General features: G+C 44.7%; 1 protein-coding gene across 1 annotated transcript in view; it reads right to left on the reverse strand.

The window, feature by feature from the left end:
- Positions 1 to 25,124, reverse strand: part of LOC126442774 (uncharacterized) — a gene marked incomplete at its 3' end in the record, with an annotated part of 64,338 nt that overhangs the window by 14,634 nt on the left and 24,580 nt on the right. The window contains exons 3-5 of the mRNA XM_050090804.1: positions 23,511 to 23,686; positions 20,182 to 20,346; positions 14,314 to 14,522 (exon numbers count right to left, since the gene is read on the reverse strand). Coding sequence (XP_049946761.1) covers positions 14,314 to 14,522; positions 20,182 to 20,346; positions 23,511 to 23,686 — 550 coding nt within the window. The remainder of the gene's footprint in view (positions 1 to 14,313; positions 14,523 to 20,181; positions 20,347 to 23,510; positions 23,687 to 25,124) is intronic.

Consider the following 25,124-nt stretch of genomic DNA (forward strand, 5'->3'; position numbering starts at 1 on the left):
AAAAGCGTCAATGTCGTCTTTGCAACGTCCTGCTAAAATAATATGTCGTAAATGTTCAGGTAATTTGATTAAGCAAATGCGGATGAGTTCTGAGGGGCTGTATGGGTTTGACAGGTACTGATTCTTGTGCAACATGTCTTCAAAATATTTCACAAGACTGGAGAATTCAGATTGTTCGAAATGTTTCATCATTATGATACCATGTTTTACCCGGTCTTGTGTGGCTTGAGACCAATATGCTGAGAGGAAGGCATGGTAAAATTCTCCTTCACTGTGGCAATCGTGAATGACCGATCGCATTCTTACAGCTGGTTCATTCTCTAAGTAGCCACACATAAATTCTAACCTGTGCTCCAATGCCCAGTTGGGAGGGAAACAATGAGAGAATTGATGGAGCCACGCTTGTGGATGAATGTCGTTGGCAGAATTCTTAAACGTTTTGAATTTACGTGTAGTAATGAACAGCTTATAGTCAAAATCATCATGCCGGCGAGTCGCATATCGGTCATTGTTAGGTCGTGTCGGCCGTTCCATCTCAAAATTCGGTGCACATTGCCCATTTCTTTCATAACTTCCGAAATGCCCTGTGTTATTATTTTGCGGCTTTTCCGTGTTTCTAAGTCCCTCTTCCCAAGTTGGGGCACGAGTATCCTCTGAAATACGTAATTCTTGTATTAACTGTGTCAGCTGATCTTGTACTTCCCGGATTTCTCTTTGGTGTTGCGTATTAATCTGATTCTGATTTTGTTTGAATTTCCTAATTTGTTCGCACTCTTCAGTGTCAGTGAAGGCTACAGGTCTTGTGTCATTCAGATCATCATCTACCTTTGTAGATAAGTTAGTGACCTGATCCGAAAGTTCGGCTACTTTCTCCGATAGTGAACACATTTCCTCAGTGTGTTTTTCTGAACCAAGTTTCAGAGTATCTACTGTGTCCTTTAAGTTTTCCTGAGTTTTTGCAAGTTGCGTAACTGAATCGGTAGATGCAACTGAGTCAATTTTAGCCCACAAGGTCTCATGATTTTCATGAACAATGGCTTGCAGTTCTTTTATGGCTGCTTCGTGATTCTGTAATGCATTTTCATGCCGCGAAAAAATAGGTTGAAAATGCTCACAAATTTGTGTTTTTACGTCATTACAGACTTTTTGACATTTCGATTCAATGTTATGTAACTCAGTGGTTAAATCTTCACGTGTTTGTTCAAGTGTAGTGTCTAACTTTTGAAGATTTTGTTCCATTGTGTCTAACTTTTGAAGCTTTTGCTGTGTTTGTCTCTGATTTTGTTCCATTGTGTCTAACTTTTTGAGATTTTGTTCCACTGTGTCTAACTTTTTAAGATTTTGTCCCATTTGTCTCTGATTTTGTTCCATTTGTTGCATTAATTGCAATAATAATGTATTAGTGTCTGGAATCTGTTTCTCTACGCTTTTCGGCAGTGCATTTGCACCGGCAACATTCACATTTTGACAAGCAGAAAATGCGTCTTGACTTATTTGAGAAAACGGTGATAACCCAAAACCTGAATCTACAGTATTTGCGAAATTGTGTCCTGTCATTTCGGATTCCTGAGGCGAGCTGTTGCCGACCGATCGATCGATAATGCTTCCCTCTTCACTAATTGTTTCACTGTCCGTGCCATTGTTTGCCGCCTGCTCCATTTCCCTATGAACAGTTACCAAATTACTACTTTGAATGTCTGTTAATTCATTACTCTGCGGCGCTAACACACTGCCTTCGTCTTCACTGTCATTTCTCAGTTTACTTTGGAGCCTAGTGTTACGTTTTTCACACGCCATAATTGTCACAATATTTCACACGATAACACAGAAAAACACAATTTGAAGAGCAAAAATAAGAGAACACATTAACATAACACTGAAAATAATATCTAGTTAATTACAGCTGCGAAATACTTGGTGCAAATCTACATGCATGCCACAACTGTTTTACTGTACAACAATGAAAGGCTACAACTACAAAGGAGATTCTCTCTACAATTACGCGCTAGCAATAAACAAAATCTACACTAATTACACAAACTACAAGAAAAAATCAGAAGATTCCAGTGAGGTATCCTAGGCTAAGGGTCGACATATGAAACGTCCCCTTTGAACAATTATGCACGGGACTGTGCTTAACCTGACACACAATGTTTTTAGCGCAACGCAATCTGACTTTCAAAATTCCCTACTAAAGAATGGCCCTGACTAACGTTAAACTATACCTTTCGCAAATCACTTACCTCACAAAAATCTCCGCTGCTCAAGCTACTGCAATACAGCGAGCGCCACTACTGCCAGCTAAATAAAAGATTCAAACTACTAAAGGCACTAACTACTGATAGGGATAGTTAGCAAATGAAAGATATTAATAGAGAACAAACAATGTATTTACCTTAATATCATCACAAGTCATAATATATATATCAGTTCATGACAAATTAGAAACCTCAGCCATCTCTCTCCCCACATCCACCACTGCTGGCGGCTCACCTCCAACTGCGCAACGCTACGCGCTGTTCACATCCAGCTGCCGCTGCCCAACACTACAATGGCAGACAACAATGCAAACTAGCCACAGACTGCACACAGCACAGCCAGTGATTTTCATATTGAGCGCTACGTAACGTTGCCAATAAGAAAACATAAACAGCCTACTTACATAGAGAAAACATAAACAGCCTACTTACATAGAGAAAACATAAACAGCCTACTTACACTATTTCTGCCATAAGTAAGTTGTGGTCACTATTAATATCTGCACCTGGTAATGTGTGCACCTTCTTGATTCCATTCCTGTATCTTTCTTCTACCAGTATAAAATCAATTTGGTTTCTATATTTATCCCCTGGTGATTTCCAAGTGTAGAGCCTCCTCTTATGGTTCTTGAACCATGTGTTTGCCACTATCAGCTGCCTTTCCCTGCAGAAGTCAATTAACCATTCACCTCTGTCATTTCTCTTTCCAAGACCATGACTGCCTACTATGTTTCCCTCTTTCCCTTCTCCCACAATGGCGTTCCAGTCTCCCATTACTATTTTGCAGCATTTTTTATTTTCGTCCATTATTCTCTCTATTACATTGTACGTTTCCTCTACAATTTGGTCATCATGTTCTGAAGTTGGCATATACACCTGGACAATCAGTAAATCTTTTTGTGCTCCTTTCAGCCTTACACCAATAACCCGGTCATTTGCATAGTCTACATATTCCACACATTTAGCCAATTCCTTTGTCATAATCATTCCTACACCATTAATTCCTTTTACTTCACCTCCTGAGTAGTAGAATACATATTCATCTGACTGCAACTCTCCATGTCCATTCCATCTTACTTCAGCAACTCCTACGAGGTCCATATGATTCTTTTCCATCTCTCTTTTAAGGTTTTCTAGTTTTCCTGCTTGTAGCAGAGTTCTGACATTCCAGGTACCAATTCTCGTTTTGATTTTTTGCCTCCTTTCAAGTTGTCCCCCCCGGAGATCCGAATGGGGGACTATTTTACCTCAGGACACTGATTTAACATGAGAGGAAGCCATTTTTTGTGCATAAAATGGAGACTGCACTATGCAGGGAAGATAATCTGCGGTGGTATTCCGTTGCCTTCCGCAGTTCTGGAGGCCGCCCCTAACATGGGATACAGACGCCTTTTGCAGCCGCCCGCTCCGGGTCAGACGCTGCATGAGAAGTATAGGTTGGAGAATGAAAGACCCCTAGCCCTCGAAACCTAATAGCGTCAGGGTCGGAAAAGAACAAGAGCTGGCCGAGGGTGGCCAGATAGGAAAGATAAGAGTGAGGAGCCTGGCATAAGTAAGTGGAAGCAATGCCAGGACTCAGCTCGGGGCCCCGTGGTCGCCAGCCACGTATCACTAGGTGTGACTCCCTGAGGAGATATTGTAACCTAAAGTTGACGCTTGAAACCTCCAACATTCAGTTGCGTCTTGTAACAAACACGGGCCACGGTCGGCGAGCAGCATCTGCAGGGACATGTTTCGATGACGACCGTGTTTACGAGTGTGGCTGTAGTGCACTGTTGTGGTTTGGTCTAGCTGTCGCAATGTCCGCATGTAGCGCTTGCTGCTATTGTTATTCTGCATTCGTCTCCGCACGCAGACCAACTGTAGTACACCGTGTTACCAGACGTCTGTGATAGTGTGGTGTTCTAGGAACTGTGACCATGGTGTATTCGAACTCTGAAAAGGCGGAGAGTGATACTCATCTATGGCGAGTGTCGACGAAATGCAGCTGAAGCTTGCAGGGTGTATGCAGAACGGTACCAGGACAGAGAGCATCCAACGTGCCGCACATTGCAAAACATCTACCGCCAACTGTATGCAACAGGTATGGTCGTAGCACGCAAACGGGTCCGTAACAGGCCCGTCACAGGAGAAGCGGGTGCAGTTGGTGTGTTAGCTGCTGTTGCCATAAACCCACACATGAGTACACGTGACATTGCGAGAGCCGGTGGACTGAGTCAAAGTAGTGTCATGCGCATACTGCATCGTCACCGCTTTCACCCGTTTCATTTGTCGCCACATCAGTAATTACATGGTGATGACTTTAATCATCGGGTGCAAATCTGTCAATGGGCATTAACAGAGAATGCGTTGCAGTTATACCTGTTTGCCGATGAAGCGGGTTTCACAAACCACGGGGCAGTGAATCTACGGAACATGCATTACTGGTCCGTGGACAATCCTCGCTGGCTCAGACAGGTAGAGCGACAGCGACTGTGGACTGTAAATGTATGGTGTGGAATCATTGGCGACCACCTTATTGGTCCTCACTTCATTGCAGGGGCCCAAACAGCTGCGACATACATCGCGTTTCTACAGAATGATCTGCCAACGTTGCTCGAAAATGTCCCTCTGGAAACGCGTCGACGTATGTGGTATCAGCATGATGGTGCACGTGCACATACCGCAATTAACACTAGGCTGACCCTTGACAGGATGTCCGACGGGCGTTTCATAGGACGTGGAAGACGCATAAATTGGCCAGCCCGTTCTCCTGATCTTACACCTCTGGACTTCTTTCTGTGGGGTACGTTAAAGGAGAATGTGTACCGTGATGTGCTTGCAACCCCAGAGGATATGAAACAACGTATTGTGGCAGCCTGCGGCGACATTACACCAGATGTACTGCGGCGTGTACGACATTCATTACGCCAGAGATTGCAATTGTGTGCAGCAAATGATGGCCACTACATTGAACATCTATTGGCCTGACATGTCGGGACACACTCTATTCCACTCCGTAATTGAAAACGGAAACCACGTGTGTACGTGTACCTCACCCCTCATTGTAATGTACATGTGCGTCAAAGACCAATAAAAAGGTGTTAGCATGTGGACGTAATGTGCTGTTCCAGGTCCACCACCGTTCCCTTTGGATCCCTACGTAATTCGGTGCTCTCCGATACACACGATCGAACAGCGTGGTACTCAAGCATCAACTTTAGGTTACAGTATCTCCGGATGTAATTAACATTTTACAATGCAACAAATTACGTATTTGTTTATATGTTCAGATGTGCTAACAAAATTAACGGGGTTCCATTTAAAAAAAAACGTAGGTTTGTGTTAATAAACATACTTCTGTGCATTTTTGTATGGTTTGTATTAACCAATTACACTAGCCCCTCTCCTCACGTTCGGTCTGTGGAATCGATTCGTCAGTATTTGATGTGGTTTACGAAATATATCCAGCGGTAATGTTAGGTGACTCACCCTGTATAGTTCATTGGCGTGTTGAGCGCAAATGTATACCCAGTAAGACGAATAAGTTCTGAAAGATTCTTATACACAGGCACATTCTGTGAAAGGCCGAATGCACGACTTTGTCGTAAACACTCCATTTTCTTTGTTATTCATTCCACTCCCACCACATTATCGTGTGGTGCGCAAGCTTCAGACACTTTGCTGCTCTTCAGCCTATCGAAGTTAGGCCAGTATAGCTTTTATGGGAGAATGAATAAAATGATAGGTTTCAAAAAAATAAAAGCCATAGCGTCTCTACATAAACACATGTACATTGAAGCTGATGATGGTGCTATGGTGAAGATAAGTCTCGTGCTTCTGGCAAGTCACTGGCAGTCAGTTCCCAATAACTACTACGAGGGTAATACAGTATGATGCAGGTGCCGGCCAGAAAGGGTGTATGTATTCAAGGTGTTGGAGTGGGCTGGGAAGTATGATTGACAAGTTGATGTGGGTAGAGGGAGGTGTGAGGGAGGGATGGCAGTGGTCAGAAGGCTGGAAGCGGGATCATCTACATATTGAAGAGGCGTAGACGCTAGGATTATAGCTGGTTGGAGGAGTAAGTGTCTACATACTATTCTGGAACAGGAAGAACCAGCCAGCTGAAGTTCCGCTCGAATAGGATATAGAAGGGTGGCAAGTGGAGGGCGCACCAGAAGCCTAGGTATCCAGAGGATAGGCGAGAAAAATTTCTTTTGTTCGCCACGTTTATGGAACGTTTACAATTTGTGACAAAGTCTGAGGAACTTCAGAAGAGAGGGCAATCTAATCAGCTGGTAGAGGTTGCGTCTGAGACGGCAAATATGATACAGAGTGCAAGGTGTTCTAAGACTGTAAGGAATGGTAAATTTTTGAGACTGCTGAGATCGAAGCTATATTGGCGAAAGTAACACTGGGGCCACTAAGGCTTTTGGAAAGACGAAGGAAGAAACAAGATCAGGGATTAACGTACTGTTGGTGAAACAGCTATTAGAGCATTACCCAGAATTGGGAAGAACGGGGAAGCAGGACAGCGGCGTCCATCCATAGGAACCGTCGTGTCATTCACCTTAAGCTGTGTAGGGACATCACAGAGAAACTAAATATGGTCGAAAACCAAGTTTGGAGCCAACAGCTTACCACAGCATCGCCTCGTTCAGTGGGTTTTACCCAAGTACAGAGGATGGCTGAGTGATGGAATCCCCACATTGTCGTGTTTCCTGTCTTCTTAATTTGAGTTTGTTGTAAGCTGGGGATGCGTGATTATTCCAAGATATGAGAAAGTGAGAGTCCTCTGCCCATGTCAGCACAGAGGAATGGAGCAGCAGGTCCACCGCCTTACTGCAAGCGCTTATCTTCCTCCACATAATTGGGCACTGTCCTTGCATTGTGAGAGAACTGTGACTCGGAGTTATCTGTTGAGTGTACATGACTGTAATGGATGCGTTAAGAGCTTAACATCCACATCTGACACACATGTTGTTGTGTCATGCTTTTAATAAATTTACAAGTAGATAGATGAAACAGTCAATGATCAGAACGCCTTATTGTTTGGAAAGCAATACACTTATCTTTAGCTCCTCGTGGCTGTGGCTGCGTGAGCACGTGTGGTATTAATTGGGGTCCAAATACACAGGAGCTGCTGAAAACACTGAGCGGCATTACAGTGCAAGTGTGCAGATGATGAGCACTGAACGTTTACTACAACTGTGCCAAATATGTGTCTGTTGTTGGCCCTCGACTCTCTGTACGTGCATGCTTGGCCTAGGCTTGACTGAGTGACGTTACGCCGACACTGCACTCTGAGGGCAGAAATTCGTCGCTTCTCTGCAGTCGTCATGGAACTTTGATATCCTCGTAGACAGAACAGAACTCAGGCTGGACTCTGGCAGAACTCGTACCAGGCACTGGCAGAACTGGAATTACTTGTCGTGTGTGGCGCCTCGAAGCTACAGGAGGAGTGGCTTACTACTTCTTTCTCATAGGCGGTGGCGATGCTGCTTAGGTGTACAGCATCTCTGCGGTGGTCGATTGACGATTTGCTGCAGGCGAGTATCGTCGACACCACATGTGTCACCTTCAACAGTGTCACAGGCGTCATCAGTGTATCATGATACACTGAGGAGAGGTAATGTAATGTAGAACACTGACACGAGGTCTGGTGATGAGAAACTTTATGCTTCAATTTCCCCTCCCATTACTGGGGATATACCAGCAATGCAAATTTCTTCCATCACCTGGATTCGAACCAGCTTACCTTTGAACAGAGTACCACCACACAGTCATGTTTATGTGTGTCATGGTGGAAGTTAGGGAGAGAGAAATGATTGGTGGTATTTACTGTAATAATTCCTTGGGTTTTTAACAAAAGTGTTTTTGATGTAGCAGAGGCTACACCAAGAGGTTAAGTTATCGAGGCACATGGAGATATGCTGTTGAGTAAGATTTAGAGTAACAAAAGAAGCATGGTGTGCCAGACAAGGAGCTATACAGGAAACATAATTCATTGGGACACCTGGCACTTGCCAGTTTCCTCCCAGAGATCCGAATGTGCGACTAGTGCGGAATATTTCGCCAATGAAGCAGTCATCATACCACTTTTCAATTATAGGCCACATGTCCTGTGGACAGATAGCAGTGGTTCCCATTACCTTCTGCATTCTCATGCCTTTGAGCACTGCTGACTCTTCAGGGTTTTAGGAGCAGGGGAAAAAGTGCCTTGAAGCTCTATCCGCCCATCCATCATTACTGATGATTTTTATTCTAAATTTAAGCAGCAGCGAGGTTCAAACCTGGGTTCCATGACGTTTTGATTAGTATAGGTGAGCTGTGGGATATAAACTTGCATACAGTATGATATCACACAAATTGACTATTTGTAGTGGGAAATAAGAGCATTCTTTCTTTCTTTTTTTTTTTAAGAAGGTCTAAAGTAATGGAGTCATGAGCAGCCTCTCATAAGAATTTCCTGAAATTGTAAGACGTCGTGGTCTCCTTCATTGCTTACATATTCCGCCCTCACAATCATATTCTGCACATCAAGACGCTTCATTCGAGCCCAAACTCGATAAGATAAAGTCAGTATTGTATGAATTCATGTAAACGATATGCAAATAACTAATAAATCGCAAGTGCGCACCGTGGTCGAAATACTCGAGGCTGGCGTACACACATACATTCCAGACACGCCGGTCACAGGAGCTTTTAGCTCGAGAGAGGCAACTGCACCCCAGGAGGCCGGTCCCAAGCTATCTACGTCGGCCAGTGACCGCCTGTAGAGCAGACAGCGTTAGCCCGAGTGAAAGGACGATCTCGTGTTCGGCTTAAAAGCAAATTCTGTGGTGTCACCGCCAGACACCACACTTGCTAGGTGGTAGCTTAAATCGGCCGCGGTCCATTTAGTGCATGTCGGACCCGCGTGTCGCCACTGTGTAATCGCAGACCTAGCGCCACCACCAAGGCAGGTCTCGTGATACGAGAGAGCACTCGCCCCAGTTGTACGAAAACCTAGCTACCGACCAGATGTACGAAGCCTTTTCTCTCTCATTAGCCGAGAGACAGAATAGCCATCAGCTAAGTTAATGGCTACGAACTAGCAAGGCGCCATTAGCCATACAGTGATTGTAATTAAAGTCTCCTGTGTATCGTCAAGATCGATGTACCACAATGATATTAAAGATAAGTATTAATACAGCTACGTACTTTTCTTAATAACATTAATTACGTAGCCTGTTCCAGTACTTCACGCCCGTCTGCGTTAGTCTAGCGTGCATTTTCAGCCATCTCAACTTCACGGTGTCGGCCCAGCTACCGACACAACAAATTCCGCTACATTGTGTGGGAGCGGTTAGCCTACGCATTCTTTACACATAGCACGCAGTTTCACAGGGAGACAGCAAACGCCAAACACCGATACTACAGATTTCCCGATTGGTCGCCTTAAACAAAACGTCATTCTCGCGTTTTAGAAGAGCAATTCTGATTGGCAGACGATATTTCTGACGCCTTGAGTTGAAGGAGTAATGGGAGAGATCGAAAGGTATACCGCTTCTCGTCTGGCGTGCAGAGGGGCCGTTCCATTGTCGCTCTTGGAGCGAGAACATGTAACGAGAGCGTGCGCGCTCGTACATGTACTCGAGAGAGCGAGGAACAAGTCTCTCCTCAGTACTTAACTGGGAGAGCACCTCTGTCGAGAGCGAATCGAAGTGCAACTGTATATTGAGTCCTTGCGATTAAGCATTGTTCACTGTGTTGGCCGCCACACTTATTATGTGGTGTGAATGGACAGAGTAATAGTTAAACGCCTGTGAGAGAATTTTTGAGTGGCATCGCGGTGGACTGGATATCTGACCGGTGTACCACGCCAATAGACTAGGGGCAAATAGGAGTCCTTGACTTCATCAAGGCGTAGGGAGAGTTTGATTGGCGAAGGTCAAGTTATAGAACGAGAGTTATCTTATTTGTCGGCAGCGAGCAGCGCAGACAGCAGTCATCACAGCTACAGCTCTTGCGACCCCCACATTTCTTCCACAACAGTACCCTTCACTGCATATCACACGTGACAGCCTCGACTGTACCTAGCAACATTCTAACTGATAAATATTCAAGTTGGGTAGGTGCTGCTCTCAGCCATTCTGCCAAGTCAATAACAATCTTAAACTTTGTATAGAAATTTAATTACCGAATCCTATCCTTAAGAGGTAACTTCACATTCTGAAAAGAACCTGCAAATAACGTGTTCAAATCATAACTAAAAGTGCTATGGTGATTTCTCAGAATTTTTGCAAAATAAATAATAATTTTAGTTACTTTCGTGTTTTTCTTACACTAACTAGCACTACTCCAGTACCCAAGTATCCCACTAGTTACGTAAGACATTTTGTGAATTTTTGTGTCATTTCCTTACAGTGGATGACTCCAGAAGGTATTTATTGCTGAAAGTTTTTTAGGCATTTCTCTTTGGAACGTCAAGACTGTCCGTCTGACTTCTATAGTAGTGTGGGGGTGGAAATTGCATCTTGCAGGGGCCAAAGGGTAAAGGGAACATCTCAGATTAATCTGTTGCGCAGAATGACAGAATAGCACCAACCCACACGCTCACAAAATGTGTGGCTTTATAGTCTTGTGTTGTAAATGCTATATTTAATTCGTTTTGTGGCATTATAGACAGGTATTTTAAACTGGGACCAAGAGATATGGTGGTCGTAATTGTGTGACACTGTATGTACCGAATTGTCGAACAGTCATTAGATACAGTGAGTATATCTTTAAGATATGAAGCACTGAGTCTGCCTTGTTGAGGTTGTTTGGTAACATGTGGTTGTTATGGATGAGAGGAGAATGAATCCTTTTTCAATAGATTGTTCAGTTTATGGAAAATGTGGCAGTGTTTTTGTTCATGTGTATCACCAATCCCAGGGTTTCTGATCTGCAGAATGAGGTGCTGGTATCAGGATATCTCACAAGCACCCATTGGCAGTACCATCTGATTGTATGTTGTAGCAATTATCTGTGCTTTGTAGAGTGTAGAATGACTGGGACTATGTTACGTTACTCTAACAATTTTCATTAAAGTATAGTTGTAGCATTGAGATAACATGTGAGTGATGAAGATCTCGTTGGAGCTGAGGGAATAGACATATGGATGGAACGCTATGCTGCTGCTTTGTCTTGATGTTTTATGTGGCGAAACAAGGTTAGGTATAGGTTTTAAGCTGATGTTTTGGTGTGGCTGAAGTTAAAGTTGGATTGCTTTTTGGAACAGGTGACTTGGATGTTAAAATGGAAGGTGACTGTGGCTGTTATCGTCATCTGTTGGACGATATGGGGACGTTGAAAGAGAGTGAATGTTGTGGAAAAACTGGATGTCTTTCATGTTGGGGTTGCGACACAAAAAACTGTTGAGATGATGACGGTGAGCTCGACTGATGGTGTAGAACACTGTGGATCTGAACTCAATATCTTTGATGGTGAGGATGCAATGCATGTAGTTGTTGGGATGCGGAATGTAAGTTTAGTGTCGTGAATAATGCGTTTACTTTATATTTATTAGATCATTCGAGTTGAGGCTGTGTAGATGATGCAGTTTTGCAAGGATTGTACATTTGGGCACAGTTAATATGGGAGGTTTAACGAACTTCCAGTATGCTGCAGTAGTTTGTGTCAGCAACTTCTGGTAATCAGTGAACGAAAAACCGTTCCAAGTTTTTGTTCGTTCGGTGAGTTATCTCTATGCACTGTAAATGTCCATTGCACGTTTTTGACATCTTCAGAAATGCCATTTTTGACTATGTTATGGTGATTTGAAAATTGGTCTTGCTCCGAAACAAATCATCGAATGAATAAAAAATAAAAATTTGCAACTTGGACTGGTCTTGTTTGTAACTGGGATAGGCCAGGTGGTTCTGCAATACTGGGTCAGATAGTCGTCACACTGGAAGTATTTGTGAGATCTGTAGGCTTGGATTTGCGATTTAGTTGATTTTACACAATGGCAGCGACAACAGATCAGGGCTCGGTTCTTGATACGTTGGTCTGTTGTGGGCAAGCATCTAGTTCTGCTGGACAGTGATGCGTAAAGAAGCCGGCAGAGAAGCGCCACGGTTTTAATAGTGGCGAGGGCAACTCTTTCAGACAGGGCCGTTGTAGCAGCCTGCTGGATGGTGCAAACCATTTCGAACATCGCCACGTGCTCAGAAGAGATTCGCACGACTTTATTCTTTCCCTCCCCCTCCCCCCCCCCCAATCTCGACCGAACTGCCACGACCTCTCCGATCTCTCTGGATTATCACGACCACTTTCCCCTGAAGATAAAATGGCTCTGAGCATGATGGGGCTTAACATCTGAGGTCATCAGTCCCCTAGAAGTTAGAACTACTTAAACCTAACTAACCTAAGGACATCACACACATCCATGCCCCAGGCAGGATTCGTACCTACGACCGTAGCGGTCACACGGTTGCAGACTGAAGCGCCTAGAACCGTACGGCCACACCGGTCGGCCCCTGAAGATATCTTCAATGTCGGGCTTAAAGTTAGCTTCCAGACAAACGGCTAGTGGTCCACAACTCTGTAAGGTCTTGTCGCTGCTCATTCTTTAATATCTTGTAGCGGCTCGTGATGAATTGAAACATCAACTACAGCTCACACGTTTGTTCTCGGTGTCCATAACAGTTTCAGTCATCATTATAGACATGCTGCAGAGTGCAGCTCAGTCTAGCAACAGATGGGGTAAGAGTCCGCTTGTTTAGTAACTTGCTAACAATGCGTATTTCCTTTTAGGTGCCAGTATTATTCTTGTGAGTGCCTGCAGTAAATTATCGGCGACAGCCGAAATTTTGGAAAGGCCTTTCTTCTCAGTATTACAGTTCCTGGTTCTACTATACGGATATTTTTGTGATAACTTACTTCCTTATCTGTTGTAACCCTTTTCGACCACCTTAGTTTCTTAATTAGTCAGCTTACTACCAATGAAAACCCTGCAACTCGTTTCATGTCTGGTGCACGATAGATAGATGATCGAGTAAGAGATAAAGCCCAGCAACGAGAGTAAAATAATAAATTTAAAAAAATATAGTGATTCGAACAAATAGAGTTGTTTAGCAGACAGATGCGATAGCTGTGTTTCCTCAGTCCTACTACAGTTCATAGTATTAACATTTCTAAGGATAATATAAACAGTGTATCTGATAAAATTAACTGTTCAATTACAAATCGAAATATTATTCGTCAAAGAAAATTAGTAAATACGAACAGTATCATGCCAGGATCATAGATGAGAAATGTAGAACACTACACAAGTTACAGTATTGACGAAACATTAGCTTGTCTGTAGCCGTTAAGTTGCAGAAACCATTCGCTATTTTTAAAACAAGCCTTAGACTGGGTCTCAAAAAAAACTACGTGTACACAATTTTAGAGCGTTTATAGAAGATAAGAAGGAACACTTTTTTATATGAGGCACGTGTCGCACACGTATGAAGGTCTTATCTGCACTGGCGTTCAGAGACGGTGTTCAAAGTGCTGTGGGATGGGCCCTGTTTTAGAGGTGTTGCGGGCCTCCTACGGGAGGGAGACGAGTTGTTCAGTGTACCAGACACTGGCAGACACCCCAGGTGAGGTGGTTGCCTGTTAGGCTGAGGCTGCAAACATTATTTGTGAGACACCCACTTGTTTCGAGTGTGTTGCGCAATCGTTAGCACCCAGCTGGCACTTGAGTAACGTCTCCAAAACATGACACCTGTGACATTTGTGTCACATAAAATTTGTTCTTTTTAATCTTCTCTAAACACTCCAAAATTTTGTCTACTTAGTCTTTTTTAGTCCCTGCATAATGAAGAAGTCAATAATACATCGAAATGAAGTAGTTAGCTTGTCATAGATCCAGACGGAGAGTTGCCGAGGAATCTAAACACTGACTTTGGAAAGAGCACCAGAGATTATCTTGCGTGGCATGCAAAATCACGCAAGAGCTAAAACTACAAATTCGGAAGGGTATTAGAATCTCATTCCTCGAACAACTGAACAGTTGTCAGCGCATAACCGTGAAGTGGCCGGGTCCCAGTATTAAACTTACCTACAATCTTGAAATCATCTTCGTAGACTGAATCGATGTACTCAGCTGTAGTGTACCAGGAGACACGATAAAGGGCGTACAGTTCGTCAGCGAGGCTGAACATTTGCGACGCCTCTGGCTGCCGCTCCTTGCACAGCGCACTGAAGTCGTCGTCAAAGGAGAGGCTCCACGGCTGATAGCGCAGCAGGCGTTCACTCAACAGCGGCAGCCTGTAGCACACAAGGTGCCAGGTTAAAAGTTAAAAACCAAGCATGTATAGTCTAGCAAGAACGTACAAGTATCGAAAAATGTGTGTGAAATTTTATGGGACTTAACTGCTAAGGCCATCAGTCCCTAAGCTTACACACTACTTAACCTACATTATCCTAAGGACACACACACGCACACACCCATGCCCGAGGGAGGGCTCGAATCTCCGCCGTGACCAGCCGCACAGCCCGACTGCAGCGCCCCTTGACCGCTCGGCTAATCCCGCGCGGCTAAAAGTATCCCGAGCGGATTTCCACTCAGCAGTGGATTAGAAACTTCCTGATAGATGAGTACTATGTACCAGACTGGGACAAAAACCTGGAACTTTTTCATTCTTTAAAGGATGCATAGTAACACAGCAAACAATCGCAAATCCATTGGTCTTTTTAGCATTTTAGCGCATCGAGATTTCATCTTTAGATTTCAGATCACTTGAGTGAGATACCGATTGTAACTATTTCTTGCAGATCATCCACTCCGTTCTGTGCTGCTATATCGTTTTAACTGGTTTCAGACACATCAAACAGCAGAGCTGCAGCGCTTGCCGCAGAATACCTCTTTTCTTTAAAGAAGAATTTCGTATGCATTGCAAGAGAGTGAACATGTGATATTTATGTTAAGGATATGAATGACTTGTTCAAATTTGTTATAGATGATTGTAGACGATGACATGTGGACACGTCTGTCATGAGCTGAAGCAAAATCGTCCTCATTACCGCTTGAAAATGGCTCAAAAGGCCGAAACTGCAATTGTAAAACAATTTCTAAAGTCAAATATGACGTCCTTAAAAAAATAGACATCGAGCTGGACAGGCAGGAACCGAGAGCCGCCGTCGCAGCCTTACTTCCGCCAGTGCCTCAGCCGCTGCCTTCCAGCCGTCACAGAAGCTCCCCTGCACGGCTGGCGGGACCAGCGCTCCCGGAAGGATGGGCACTGCAGTGACCAGAGGCCTCGGGAGTTGCTTCCTGGACGAATCGTCACTCTGCAGTGGAGAGTGCACGTAGCGGATCCGACACACGGCTCTGACCTGCCAGGGAGTTTCCTTTATGCTGTAGGTGATGTGACATCTGCGATAATTTTCCGTAAAGACTGTATGACACGGGAAGATGAGTTCAGTGGACAAACGTGAATGTACCGTCAAGCAGGTCCACTTATTCAGTCCCTTTCAGCTGATCCAACGGCTAAGGACAGCGCGATACGATGACTTAAACTATTTCAAATCCGTCTTTGCAAATACCAAACATTTGTTTTTATTTCACAATACGTGTTTTGTTTTACTCATTATCAGTTGTGCAATTTTTATAATGTTTCAGCTTACGTCCGGCAGTGTGCATCCCACCATCTCACACTGCTATGCTTGACGTGCGGAAGTACATGTTTGCTGACGTAATATTGCATAAAAATGTTTGCTTACTTGGCTCTGAAACATTCGCTCCGTCTCGCTTCGTGATTGGTTGGCGCGGGTCTCTAGTTTGGCAGTGAAAATTATCATACAGAAATTGTTGGCCGTAAAACTTTGTCCTAAGGTCAGTGTTCCGTACATCGATTCGATGCATATGTGTCAGGTACATGTTGTGATGAGAATGGAGCCCTCAGAATCGGGTATGAGACAATTTTTTTCCTGATTAATCTACAACTGCATTCCCTATAGCCCATCAACGATGGAAAGTTTCCATACTGCCAGATACAATGCAGGACAATCAGTACTCCCTGTACTCCTTGTAGTATGGTCCTTGGTTATCACTGTTACTTGACGACGACGTTGTCAATTAAAGCATGAAGCTGGATCATAATGAGTTCCGTGTGATGTCTGGGTCCCCAGTTTGACCGGAAAGCTGTCCCTCCCATAAGACAAGTGGTGCCATGGTGCTAAGGCTCGCAAATCATTTCCACGCTACGTACACCAGCACGCTGTTCTGCTTGGAGGTACAGTACCACACCGACTCCACTGACAAGCTGGGACTCAGAATCCGTGCTGTGATGAAACTCATCATTTCTACGCCACAGATGGAGGATGTACGTGCATACTGACAATGATCTGAATAAACATTATACGGAGATTTGGTTGGGGAAGAATTTCGGGAAAGGGCTGTTTTTAACGTAATGGAGCCTTCATTCCATAAGGCAGCGAAAGAACGGTTTTAAATGCAGCAAGGAAGTGAACAAACAATATCCACTGAAACAAGCTCTAAAGAAAATCTCGAAACTTCTGGACAGTTGCGAATGTACTACACTGCTATAATGATACAACACTGACTGCCATATTCAGTTTAGGAGCAAGTGCGTTGCAACACAAAGTGGCAAATCAACAGAGGACGCAATAAATACTCGCCACATAGAGCTGGAGTGTCGACAAGCGGGGCAGACCGATGCCACGGAAGGCAATCGTCGACAATTTGCGTGCAGAGAGAGGGTCAGTGTGCTATAGGCGGCTTTGGCCTGTAGTGCTGGAGCCATTACTGAAGGTACCATGCAAGTCCAGTAATGAAGTGGATTGGCGGAATTTAGAAATGACCGACTGTAAATGGCGATACGTGAACTACAGAAGAGACACGAAATGGTGCGCTGCCTGAACTAGGAGGGCGGTACCTAAGCTGCACCACTGCCGCTGGAGCTCTGTGACCCCCTCCCCTCTTGCATCACCGGTTTTCGACTTTGTACTGACATCCAACAGAAGGTAAACACGGTGGGTCGTATGAATAAACAAGACGAAGTTCTCTGGAGAAGATTCTCGGAGCAAAAGGACATCCTTTGAGAAAGCTCTTACGAGCAAAACATTCGAAGCCATAATCTCTGACGAGAGTGTTCCTTTTTCTCACTACCTCTGCTCCCTGCGGAGTTCTCGGTGTGTGTGGTCTGCCGTGTCCGGCACAGAAAGCACGCGCAGTGTCACGTGTCATTCAGCTCGCTCAAACGGGCGACATGTCTGGAACCGGCATCAGTGTGTTCAGGCAGAGTTGCACTACGTTTCATTTTGTTTATTTTATGTGTAGCAACAAATTATTGCCGGTCGCGGTGGTCTAGCGGTTCTAGGCGCTCAGTCTGGAACCGAGCGACCACTACGGTTGCAGGTTCGAATCCTGCCTCGGGCATGGATGTGTGTGATGTCCTTAGGTTAGTTAGGTTTAAGTAGTTTAAGTTCTAGGGGACTGATGATCATAGATGTTAAGTCCCATAGTGCTCAGAGCCATTAGCCAACAAATTATTGAGACAACTACGTACAGTTTACGAAAATGTACACTCCTGGAAATGGAAAAAAGAACACATTGACACCGGTGTGTCAGACCCACCATACTTGCTCCGGACACTGCGAGAGGGCTGTACAAGCAATGATCACACGCACGTCACAGCGGACACACCAGGAACCGCGGTGTTGGCCGTCGAATGGCGCTAGCTGCGCAGCATTTGTGCACCGCCGCCGTCAGTGTCAGCCAGTTTGCCGTGGCATACGGAGCTCCATCTCAGTCTTTAACACTGGTAGCATGCCGCGACAGCGTGGACGTGAACCGTATGTGCAGTTGACGGACTTTGAGCGAGGGCGTATAGTGGGCATGCGGGAGGCCGGGTGGACGTACCGCTGAATTGCTCAACACGTGGAGCGTGAGGTGTCCACAGTACATCGATATTGTCGCCAGTGGTCGGCGGAAGGTGCACGTGCCCGTCGACCTGGGACCGGACCGCAGCGACGCACGGATGCACGCCAAGACCGTAGGATCCTACGCAGTGCCGTAGGGGACCGCACCGCCACTTCCCAGCAAATATGGGACACTGTTGCTCCTGGGGTATCGGCGAGGACCATTCGCAACCGTCTCCATGAAGCTGGGCTACGGTCCCGCACACCGTTAGGCCGTCTTCCGCTCACGCCCCAACATCGTGCAGCCCGCCTCCAGTGGTGTCGCGACAGGCGTGAATGGAGGGACGAATGGAGACGTGTCGTCTTCAGCGATGAGAGTCGCTTCTGCCTTGGTGCTAATTATGGTCGTATGCGTGTTTGGCGCCGTGCAGGTGAGCGCCACAATCAGGACTGCATACGACCGAGGCACACAGGGCCAACACCGGGCATCATGGTGTGGGGAGCGATCTCCTACACTGGCCGTACACCACTGGTGATCGTCGAGGGGACACTGAATAGTGCACGGTACATCCAAACCGTCATCGAACCCATCGTTCTACCATTCCTAGACCGGCAAGGGAACTTGCTGTTCCAACAGGACAATGCACATCCGCATGTATCCCGTGCCCCCCAACGTGCTCTAGAAGGTGTAAGTCAACTACCCTGGCCAGCAAGATCTCCGGATCTGTCCCCCATTGAGCATGTTTGGGACTGGATGAAGCGTCGTCTCACGCGGTCTGCACGTCCAGCACGAACGCTGGTCCAACTGAGGCGCCAGGTGGAAATGGCATGGCAAGCCGTTCCACAGGACTACATCCAGCATCTCTACGATCGTCTCCATGGGAGAATAGCAGCCTGCATTGCTGCGAAAGGTGGATATACACTGTACTAGTGCCGACATTGTGCATGCTCTGTTGCCTGTGTCTATGTGCCTGTGGTTGTGTCAGTGTGATCATGTGATGTATCTGAGTCCAGGAATGTGTCAATAAAGTTTCCCCTTCCTGGGACAATGAATTCACGGTGTTCTTATTTCAATTTCCAGGAGTGTATTTACTTGCGATCTTACCGAATTTACAACATGTGGAAAACTTTTCAGTTATAGATGTTAGGTGAACACATTATGCGAACGAAATCTTAAAATTAAATGACACCAAATCGGAACTCTGTCACAGTTCTCCAACACGAGATAATTTTGGTTAAATACGGCGCACAACTGTCCGCTCGCGTGGCAAGCACGTAAGCGCCCCACCATGCGTTGCTTACGAGTAACAAGTCGCTAGGTGTGCAATAAACCAGTTATTAATTTTTCTGGTAACCCTACTTATTTCTAACATCACACTATATAAGACTTATGCTGTGAGAAGACATGAAGGTGAACGTCTCGAAACGTCAGCGACACGGTTGTTTGGTGTAGGCCTACAGCTAAATGTTCTGGTACGTCAGTCTGAAAACTTGGGTCTACTAAATAGCAATAAAAATGTTTCAATTTTCACTTCTTTTGAGAGGTAGTCCGCAGATAATGTTCTTATTGTCAAAGCGATACAAACTTCTACAGCTCCTCAATTTAGCACTTCGTTCGGCTATATATTTCTTTTTTTGCCTCCCAAGCAATATGAATTCTGCCATCATTGCCAAAAAGAAGGTAAAACTTAACTTACTCAGCCCGAAGAATGCTACAGATCTCGCATCAATATTTTCCGGTTGTGAGAAGCACCTCTAGTTTTGTTCACACGAAATCGGAGAACGTTCTTTGTTTTGAGCAACGTCCCTCACCCTTTTACTCGCGATGAGCACATTCTCAGCTGGAGTATATTCTCTGACTCGCTTTACTCATGTTAACCCCAAAATGTCCTCTCAATATTTCTAGTACGAAGGATATCCTCCGTTTTACTGACACGCCCCACTATACTTCGCCAGCACCTCAGCTCTCACCTGGACTCTCCCAGTGGTTCTTCGCCGATCATCTCCCACCCTTCGTCGTCGTCTTCACTGCTTCACCACTCACAGAGAGCCGTAGTCTGGCAGCTCCTTTGCCACTGCCTCCGTCAAATGCTCCACCACCGTCGCCGCCACCTGCGCCACCGTCGACTCCCTCTCCAGCAGCGTCGCTGCCTCTGTCGCCAACACCGTCGCCAGCCCCAAACCGCGGCCCGCCCCATCGCCCGCACCACTGCCGGAGCCAGAAGTTCCAACCACATCCACCACCACTGTAGTTTCGTCACCGCCGTCATAAACTCCTGTCAGTGACCTCATCTACACCCAACTGGGGCCACCTATTACACCACAACCATCATGCATGCACTCATAAGACCAAACAGATGAAATAGAATAGATAAAACCTCACGATTCCAAATGAAACCAAGCCAAAAATGATTTCACTAAATTTACGGACATGAAACCAATAATTCCTCTCAACTATCGTCCTTTGTGTCTACATCTACATACACAATCCGCAAGCCACCGTGCAGTGCGTGGCGGAGGGTACCCTGTTCCACAGCTAGTCGTTTCCTTTCCTGTTCCGCTCGCTGACAGAGCGAGGGACAGACGCCTGTCTATATGCCTCCTTTGGAGCCGTAATTCCTCGTATCTTGTCTTCGTGGTCCCTACCAGAAATGTATGCTGGCGTCATTAGGATCGTTCTGCAGCCAGGTTCTCTACACTGCTAACTCGCAACTACAAGCTCTCGCGACTCGCTACGTACGACAACTTTCTCGCAACTGAACTCTCGCGCGGTCAAGCGCAGACTAGCAACGATAAATAACTGTCTGGTCAGAGATTCTGTTGCCTCACAATCGCTGCTACTGAATACATACGCGCTTCAATCTCTACAAATCTTTCTGTCCTCATTTGCGCGTTCTCTTTTGAACCGAGAATGTAACAGCATTTCGTTCCTCAGCATTTTAGGAATTATGTTATTAAAGCACGATGAGTCTTTTCCGCCATTGATCCACTTAGTAGGCGCATACGTTTCCGGATCACGATTTACAGTCTCTTTAAACTTTAGCCATAATTCCTCTATGGCCATAATTCTGGAATTAAATGATTGTATTTTATTGTCTACGTGAGACGCTGACAACTGCATATCAACTCTCCTAGCGTTCTCGACTGATTTACTGACTTTCGTAACCATAGTTGTTATGATAACATCATGATCACTAATCCCCATCACTATGCTGACGCCATCGATAAGGTCCTGCCTGTTTGTGCTGGCTGACGAACTAGCTGCTCAACACAGTTTTCGGAAAATGTGTTCGAGAGTCCTTTACAAGACTGTCTGTCTGCACGACCTGCAGTGAATCCATAGACGTCCCAGTCTATACTCGGTAGGTTAAGGTCACCGCCAGCTAGTGTCGCGTGATCTGGATATTTATGCAATGCTGACTATTTATCTTCTTTGAATGGCTCCACATCTGTCCCAGCGGAGTCGGGTGGGTGGTAAAAACAGCCAACAACTAATATGGTTTCACCTAGTCCTGTTATGTGCGACCACGTAACCTCACTATTACACTCAAATTCAACCTCAGTAAAGAGTATATTTTTGGTCAACTGCAATGAACACTTCCCCTCATACGGCGTCGAATATGTCTGTCCGATAAACATTCCAAGACTCGCTAAATATCTCAGAGTTTTTTTACTTAGGGTCTTAGCCAGCTCTCAATTCAAGAATAATTTGAGGCTGAGAACGTTCATGGAGGAGAGTAAATTTGGGAACTATGTTACAAATACTTCGACAGCTGACTGATAAAAGTTTCAGAGTCGAACTGACTTTAGTCTGAAAGCTATCTGATTTCCCTAAATGTGTACCAACTGGCGAGTGTTCATGAGAGTACCTCAAACTACTGGCTAGCCTGAAACCCCCCATGTGCACTCCACAAGTACTCTGCTATCCGATCAGCTGCTTCCTTTGTGTAGTGCACCCCTGTCTTGAAATCTACCCATCTCCGATTTTCAGTTCACCTTCCCAACCACTGTTACCTTCATTCCCACTGCCTGACACAATATCGATAGTTTTATCCCGTCACACTATCTGCATGTGTCCGTACACAGTGAACCAGTAACAATCTCACAGTTCTGATGACAGATGTGGAGTAGCAAACCAAAAATCCCCACACAATAAACATTGTGGAGTAACAATACCGGTCCTCAAAAACAGCTCCAGTTGGCTACAAATCATGTTCAATCATCCTGCATAATACTTTATCCTGAGTGTGTATTTTACCACCCTGACCGTGGTCTGTGCTACTGCCTGTCTCTGTCCGAGCCATCCTATAGCACGTAATTTCGTTCCTCACACTGACCACTGCCTCTCCACAGCTGTTTACCCACATCAATTCCCATGATGAACTTACTTGTGGATGTCGGTTGATCACTTTCGTTTCAGAAGACCTAGTCCATTTCCCAGACACACTCATCTCAAAGTGACTCCTCTAGCCACCTCTTCAGATGTAACTGCAGAAGTCTTTCATCCTATTGATAGTAATCACGACTGAGTCTAATTGTCCATCCTAATCAACGTCTTCCACCTCCATATCTACCCCACAATAAGCCACATAAAAGAATCCAACAACACCGCCACAAAACCTGGGGTGTCTGCTGGGAGCTTGCCCATTCCCACACAGGAAGCCGCCTGGTCACCCTCCATAGTGCCAACATATCTCCTACAATACTCCATTCCACGGCCCCATATGCCAACCACTCGAGAGACTATTCCGCTTTCCTCCCGCTCACAACCTCCAGTATTTACGCTCTATGCTACGGACTGATTTAAACACACAAACCACAGGACAAAATATAAGAACGATGGCTATCCGCTTCCTGCCCTCATCGCTGCTTAGATTTTTCCTCCATCTATTGAGATGAACATGACTTGTGGCCTCTTTTCCTCATCGTAATTACTCCCGAAGTGGTTTTTTCCCCCGAATAAGACGAGGACACGCTCACTTATCGTGTCAGGTTCCACATCATTGTTTCCACAAATTATGAAAACTTCGGAAGTGTCTGTAACCATCAATACTTTCTCTAGTAAATGCAGTAACATCGTTTATTGTGTCAGTTTTCTCCGCTGGTCTGTTACGTAATACGTGGCACATTTTAAGACACAATACGAATCAAAAAATCGAAGGCTAAACGGAGACAAAAACCTTTGTAAATCACGAGTTTCTTTAACCATGTCCTTCACTACTCTCTATTAGTGCTAGTTCTTTACTCCATTTTGAATTAAATGATCCCTGTGTTTTCTATAACTTTAATGAATACTTCCATGGATAAAAGTGAGATAAACTCCAATAAACCATAGTGAGTACGACAGACATTTGAGTGTACAATGGTTTATACCTGAGTGTCGAGTCCCATGGCCCGTCCTTGTCTTCTTCCACCTCGTAGTGCTCCACCTGTTTGCTGGCTAATTGCAAGTCCTGTACCCATCCGGTTAATCTCGTGCGCAGCATGTCTTTCACACGTTCCATGTCCTTAATCCAACCGTGGAGTTGCTGATCACTTGCGTGGTTACCCTGAGACACACAGAAAATAGTTCAAATTACTTTCATAACATCCACAAGCAGCAGCCTGTCTTAGTATACAGTTACATGTAGCACTATTACATGACACTGAAATTACTGCCAGCGCATGAGTGTAGTACATTCAGTTTTGTACAGGCATAAAAACATTAATTCACAGCAGATGCCTAGTGGGGTTTTATTAAATAAATACATTTCTCAAACTGTGATATCAGATAGGAGAGGTGCAGACATTTCTTGGTAGTTGACATTACAGACGTCTGAATGTATGAGTGTATACTCCCGTGCCGATGTATCCAACTGAAACGTTCTGGAGCTGCCAGCAGCGTCCAGTTCCTACGTGTAAAGCCACATGGCGTGGCTGGAACTCTGAGGAGATTCTATTCAAACTTTTGAACGGTTTTCGAAAATAGAATGGCCAGACTATTGACAAATCTGTCAAAATCCTACGCTGTGAGAAACCTGAACACATGTTATGACCTTCTACAAACGCAATGATAGACAGCTGCCGCTCCATATCTGAAACATTATCTGAGTTAATTGTGCACACACGAAATGTCAGTTTGACTCAAAATGTTGTAGTGTTTGTCTGTTGCCTGGCTGATCGCTTTTGCCGAAAATTTGCGTTTGTAGCTCGTCATCTAACACGATGTCGTCTGTATCTGAAAACGCCTCGAATATTGCAGATTTGAAGGAATGTATTGACTGTCCGAGTGTTAAGATCATTTTTTCTGGACCATTTTCGGGTACGAAGTTCACATTTCTGTCACGTATTAAGGTCTATGCTCCTTTGACGTTGTACAAATTGTAGGCTTCTAAGTCACTGCAATAAAGATATGGCCATTTAAATTACATATTTTCATACTTGAAAAATCACTCACAAAAATCTACAAGGTGCTCCCTGTTGATTTAGAATCATGACATTTAGGAAGAAGCCAGATTTCACAGTGCAAATAAAGGAAAAAAATCTTAAAATCCATAATTGGTAACTATATAACTCTAGAAAATACTTTTCGTATTATTTTTTATCAGTCTGTCTATTTGTCTGTCCATCTGTTAGGAATCTTTTTCTCTGGATACGGTCTGGGTATCATGTTCAAATTATGTCACATACAAAGGTATATCGACCCTTGGCGGCGTAAAAACTGTAAACTTATAACTCACTCCAGTCGATAGATACGGCCGTTTATGTCTCGTGTTTTGATAATCGAAAACTCACTCATCGAAACCTATAGGGTGCTCTCCATTGACTTGGAATCATGAGATTTGGCAACAACTAAGTTTTCCGGTACAAGTAATGCAAAAAATCTGAAACTTGTTAACTTTTAATTATATCACATAAAAATGTCGTTTTCGATTTGGACATACATTGTATTCATCACCTGTTGAAGGTATAACATACGAACATTACTGCATCCAAACATAAAATTTA

The sequence above is a fragment of the Schistocerca serialis genome, unplaced genomic scaffold (assembly GCF_023864345.2).
Source record: "Schistocerca serialis cubense isolate TAMUIC-IGC-003099 unplaced genomic scaffold, iqSchSeri2.2 HiC_scaffold_1406, whole genome shotgun sequence".
NCBI classification, from domain to species: Eukaryota; Metazoa; Arthropoda; class Insecta; order Orthoptera; family Acrididae; genus Schistocerca; species Schistocerca serialis.